At 37.1% G+C, this 5,540-nt stretch overlaps 1 protein-coding gene across 2 annotated transcripts in view; it reads left to right on the top strand.

Moving 5' to 3' along the window:
• The window catches only part of wdr54 (WD repeat domain 54), a 6,385-nt gene extending 1,292 nt beyond the window's left edge, over positions 1–5,093 (top strand). For both annotated transcript variants that reach the window (XM_005722345.1, XM_005722346.2), the window contains exons 3-10: positions 220–282; positions 1,064–1,130; positions 1,569–1,625; positions 1,718–1,845; positions 2,012–2,112; positions 2,905–3,067; positions 3,269–3,343; positions 3,518–5,093. In XM_005722345.1, coding sequence (XP_005722402.1) covers positions 220–282; positions 1,064–1,130; positions 1,569–1,625; positions 1,718–1,845; positions 2,012–2,112; positions 2,905–3,067; positions 3,269–3,343; positions 3,518–3,649 — 786 coding nt within the window. In that variant the 3' untranslated portion in view covers positions 3,650–5,093. The remainder of the gene's footprint in view (positions 1–219; positions 283–1,063; positions 1,131–1,568; positions 1,626–1,717; positions 1,846–2,011; positions 2,113–2,904; positions 3,068–3,268; positions 3,344–3,517) is intronic.
• The last annotated feature ends 447 nt before the right edge of the window (positions 5,094–5,540 follow it).

The following is a 5,540-nucleotide window of genomic DNA, read 5'->3' as shown; positions in this document are numbered from 1 at the left end:
AGACAGCTACTTTTTCCCTCAATGTGTTGAAATGGCTTAACACTTTCTTCAGTTACATTACATTACATACATTACAATGTGTAATGCATATATAAATATTACAATTAATCACGTACTCATACAGTACATTTATAGTCCTGTGATGTAGAATGCAGAGCTACAAAAGTAACACAAAAAACAATTAAGCTTAAAAATAATACATGTTTTTTTTTGTAACAGGCTGCGTTTTGTGTGCTCCCCTCTCGTGATCTCCTTGTGGTGACGTCTCAAAAGGGCATCCAGGTAGATGTTGTTATTTTCTCAGTTTTGATGTCAATAGCAGGACATGTATGAGGATAGTAACACAGTGGTGAGGTGTACAGCAGGACTGACAGATGGGTTCAAGGTGTGGTTCTTGTTTGCAATGGTGATGGACAGGTTGACAGAGGAGATGAGGGTGCACGAGTGGGTGAAGACATGTGTTAGAGGTGATTTGTAACAGAATAGCTAGAGTTAAAGGGAAACTTTACAAGATGGTACTGAGACCTGCTAAGATGCATGATTTGAAGACAGAGGCACTGACAAAAAGACAGGAGGCAGAGCTGGCAGCTATATAATTGAAGGCGATTACATTTTTGCTGGGCATGATCAGACGGAACAGTATTAGAAATGAGTACATCAGAGGGACAGCTCAGGTCAAGCAGTTCGGAGATGAAGTTAGAGAGACAAGGCTGATATGGTTTGGGCATGTGCAGAGAGGTATAGTGGATATACGGGACAAAGGATGTTAAACATGGAGCTGCCGGTGAAGAAGGACATGCATGTCCCTACTGATAACCCTCTGCATGTAGGGAGAAAGTAAGATGGAGGCAGATGATCTGCTGTGGTGATCACCAACAGAAAAGGAGGCAGTGTTATGTCTTTTAATTTTATACTTATAGTGGCTATAATCACACATTATGAAACAGTAGTATTACATTAAGTTAAATGTAATCTGTCATAGAGTACCGCAAGCAATAAATATTGTTTTGTAGCTTTTTACTTATCTTATAAGTCTTATTTACTTATAAGTGTGTTCCTTTAGATGTATGAATCTGATGGCTCCATCATGGTGTACTGGCATGCACTGGATACTCCAGAAACACCTACAGGTAAGTATGCAACATTTAGTTGTAACTATCCTACTACACATGTAGGGACTCACTAATAGAAGAACTTTTTTTACTCATTAGTGTGAAACCATAGTGTGCAGTGTGTTGCGATATAATGAGTTACAGTGAATCACTTAACTGTTCCTGAAGAGGATTTAGATCAATTGATCCATCCCCATAACATCAACACCCGTGGGATGTCTTCATTATTTAGTGTTTTTTTTTTTTAAAGATTTACACCAGTATTATGACATCACTATGGCAATAAAGACGTTTTCAGATTTTCTTATGCTTGCTGATAAATACTGTTATCTGTGACTGATGTATTCAGCTTCATAAATTTCATACTCATCACATATTTGCATGTGAGACAGAAAATTATTAACCCTGAGTTCTTTATTAGATTTGGTGCATTCACAGACCTAATTTCTGTCCCAGCACAGGCAGTGTTTGCCCGAGGGATAGCAGCAGTGTACGAGAATTATATATGTGTGGGTAAGTGCTGAGTGGAATTTTTGTCTTTTCAGTTTTTGTGTAGTCAAAAGAGCACATGTCTACAGTCTACTTGTCTCTTTCTCATTCTATAGGAGTTTCATCTGGTGCAATTTTAGTATTTGATGTGCCCAGTAAAGGAAGTAATATTACCTTGTCTGAAGTCCTGGAGGAGCACAAAGAATCCATCACTGACATGGCCTCAGAGTGCTCTGGCAGCCAGGTAAGGCACATATGTGTGTTTTGCAATCTGTCACAGTCTTTGTTTGTACATGACAGTGTACACCTCTTGCATGAGTCATAGATTAAATGAATAAATACCTTATGTAATAATTATAACAACTATGATCGTTCTATGAATTACAATATCCTTTTCTCTGTTCCTTTAGGAGTGCATAGCTAATCTTGTCACTGCAGATGATGGGGGAAATCTATGTGTGTGGAAGTCTGGGGAGGAGTTTCAGCTGCTCAACAAAATCCCTGGTTTTGAGTAAGTTCACTGAAGCTTTTTTCTACAGTGTTGTCTTGAGCCACACCTTTCGTCATATTGCTTTTAAGGACCCATTGGTCTTGAACAGTAGTTCTCTGGGTTTTCTGAAGTTATTTAAAAAGTTTTTGTTTGGACACTAGCTGCTTTTTCAGTCATTTTCAGTTCAGTCCTTGTACCCGACCATTTTCAGAAGGATGTTTTTTGTTTGCTAAGCCACTGAACACTGACCCATTAATTATTCAAGCATGACATTCTACCTAACCATTGTTGTGTTTAATAATAGACAACTGAGCTTAGAAGAACTTTTTAAATGGTATCTTTAGCCTCTGTTACTAGGAGCCTGTTGCAAAAAATATGTAGTGTGTTCTCATTTCTTTAGTTGATTTAATGAAAAATGCTTAAGATAACACAGTTTGACAGAAATAAAATATTATTTTTCAACAAGATGCTTCTCAAAGAGCTGTTGCCAGAAAAACCTGGGATATCTTGGCATGGTGTGCAGTGGATCCTTAAAAACTTTGAGGATACAGAACAAGTGGAAGAGAAAATAAGAAGTGGCACAAAAATCAATTTTACAACAGATTAATGCTATATTAAAGTCATAACATTAAGAAATAGGGGGGGAAACTCCAGCAAAGACTTGATTCAGGACTTGAAAAATGCTGTCTGTTCTGACCGAAGGTATTTTTTACACTGACTTATTTATGTGTTTTATTTCCTGACATTCTCTAATCTAATATAAAATATAGTTTCTGTTGGTTCCCTGATGGCATTGGTCCTCAATGTTTTCAGTATGAGCTGCTCATCTGTCAAGTTGTGGAAGGGCACAGCGGTGGCAGGTTACGGCACAGGCCAGATTCGACTCTACGAGGCAGTTACGGGAATTTTGCATGCTGAGATCAATGCTCATGCTCGCTGGATATACTCAGTAGACATTGCTCCTTTTTCTGGATTGGTGAGTTGTATCAAAAAGATGTATAATAATGCCTTTTTTATTTAGCTTTTTCACAGCTGAAAGTAACAGATTCATCTTTGTCAGTTTGACAATAATTAGTGAAAATTTGAAGTATATTTACATTTAAACATATTTTTAGTAGTAATATTAATAGTTTACCTCAAATCACCTGAAAGATGACCATCTCCTTCTCTACGCTAGCTTTTATCTGCTGCTGAGGACTCTCTTGTCAGAGTATGGCACATGACTATCACCCCAGAGACCAACAGTGTGGAGGTAAGTGGTCCCAAGACAGACTACAAAGCATATTTCCTGAATACATTTAAAAAAGAGGGACAGTTCATTGCAGTCTCCCCCAGTCATCCTACACACCTGGATGACTGGCACAAGATGACTTATGTCTTACTCTCAAACAGAACCTGACTGTGTGTTTTTCTCATTTCCTCTTAGGTTGCGCATTTGCATAACGAGTGTGTGACAGATACACAAATCTGTGGCGCCAGGTTCTGTGATGGCGATGGCTATGCCTTTGCAGTGACAGGCTATGATCTGAGTGAGATTATCCGCTACATCCAGTCATAGGACTCTAACGTCATTATGGCTAAGTGTATTCATTGGTTTGTTTGGTATATGGAACAGTTTTTTGGAGGTATTTTGGTATTTGTTTGTACATCTGTAGGCCTGTATCCACAAAAAGCTGGTAAACTGTGTAAAATGTATTTTTTAAAATCATTTCAGTAAGTAGTAGTTATTTGAAAAATAGCACAAAGACACAATGTCAACTGTTGAAACTTTAAAAAATTATATATATTTTTTAGAAGCATATATGCTGATTTTAAATCTGGTGTAAGCAGAACATTTCAGAAATGTTGTAACAGGGCAAATAAACGATTGCAAAAGCTGTGTAAAGACGAAAGTCATATTTAAAATAAATTCCATACCTGGGACCTTCTCTGAGTTTCAACTAATTTAAGATTAACTGAGGTGAAACGTAAAGCTTATTTTGAGTCAAACCACTGCATCTGCCCAGCTAAGGAGGAAAAGAACCATCCTGTCTGTTATCAGCACAGAGTTCAAAAATCAGCATCTGTAATAGTGTCAGAGTGCTGTAGTGCACACAGCATTGCTCTTTACATTTTTTTCTTTGGGCTACTTTTTCACTTATTTTCAGTGCGATCCTTGTTGCTGACAATTTCCAGGGGAATGTTTTTTTTTGTTAAGCTGCTTAACACTGACCTGTAAATCATTCAAGCATGAAAAAGCCCTTAACTGGTGTTGTGTCAACAGAGAACTTAGCAAACAAGCTGTTTTAAATAGTATTTTTAGCCCTGTAGCATGGTGGAGTGGTGGTTAGCACTGTTGCCTCACAGCAAGGTTGAATTCCGCCATCTGCCTCGGGCCTTTTTGTATGGAGTTTGCTCTCTGTGTCAGTTTGGGTTCTCTGCAGGTGCTGTGGCTTCCTTCCACAATCCAAAGACATGCGTCCAAATATTGACTTTCAAGCTCTTTAGAACTATACAGACTTTGTGTTTGTCTTACATACTGTATTTGTACTTATATTTGTAATGTTTCAGTGCATCATTTAACCTATTTCCTATTTTCTCAGCATAATATAAATAAATAATGAATAGTTAATTACATACAATGCAGTAAAGTAAGTGCTGAATTGTTGAAGAGTTCCCCTGTTGTGCAAGAGAAGGAAAATAATTTGCTTGAATACTGTGGAAAGAAAAAGGGATTCGTAACAGTGGTAAACCAAACGCCTCTCCCAGTGTTTTATAATTAGCTTTGGGTTTTTGTTTTTCAATTCAGTGTTTCGTTTAAATCATTAGTAATACAATTCATATTTTAAGTATTTAACAAATCTTTAGAACTTTTAGAAAGGTTTGGTACAATGGTTTTAAAATAGTTGTACAGGAAACTATTGTGAATGTGTTTGAAGAAAAAATTTATGTGACTGTATCTTTAAAACATTATTCTTTTCAGGCATAATGTGTAAAATAACTACACCAGTAAACACTTTATAAGGAAAGCCGTGCTTGACTTTTTATTTTGTAATTCCAAAATGCAACAGGAGATGGGGTTGTGGGCTAATATTTTTAGCAAGAGGCTGCAGGACATGTAGTTAACTAGAGAGCAGTATGGAGTTGGGTTATTTTATTTTAGTTTCTTCAGGGTTATTGACAGTCAGACTCTTCCAAAAAGGCCAAATTATGGTTGGATACTGTGTGCAGACTGCTGGACACGGGCATTTTATATTGCTAAGTATACATGCACATATTACAGATGCACTGTAAAAAAATATTCCGTAGAAAAACAGAGAATGTCCTGGTAATTTTCTGCCAGTACATTTTCTGTTTTTTTACGGAGGTTTGACGGACCTTTCTGTAAATGATAAAACGGAAAATTCTGTAGATTTACAGTATACTCTCTGTACTATTTACGGACATTTCCTTCAGCTATAAAACAGAAA

The sequence above is a fragment of the Pundamilia nyererei genome, unplaced genomic scaffold (genome assembly GCF_000239375.1).
Source record: "Pundamilia nyererei isolate P.nyererei 1_Seehausen unplaced genomic scaffold, PunNye1.0 scaffold00006, whole genome shotgun sequence".
Classification (NCBI taxonomy): Eukaryota; Metazoa; Chordata; class Actinopteri; order Cichliformes; family Cichlidae; genus Pundamilia; species Pundamilia nyererei.
This window is presented reverse-complemented; position numbering and strand designations above follow the sequence as displayed.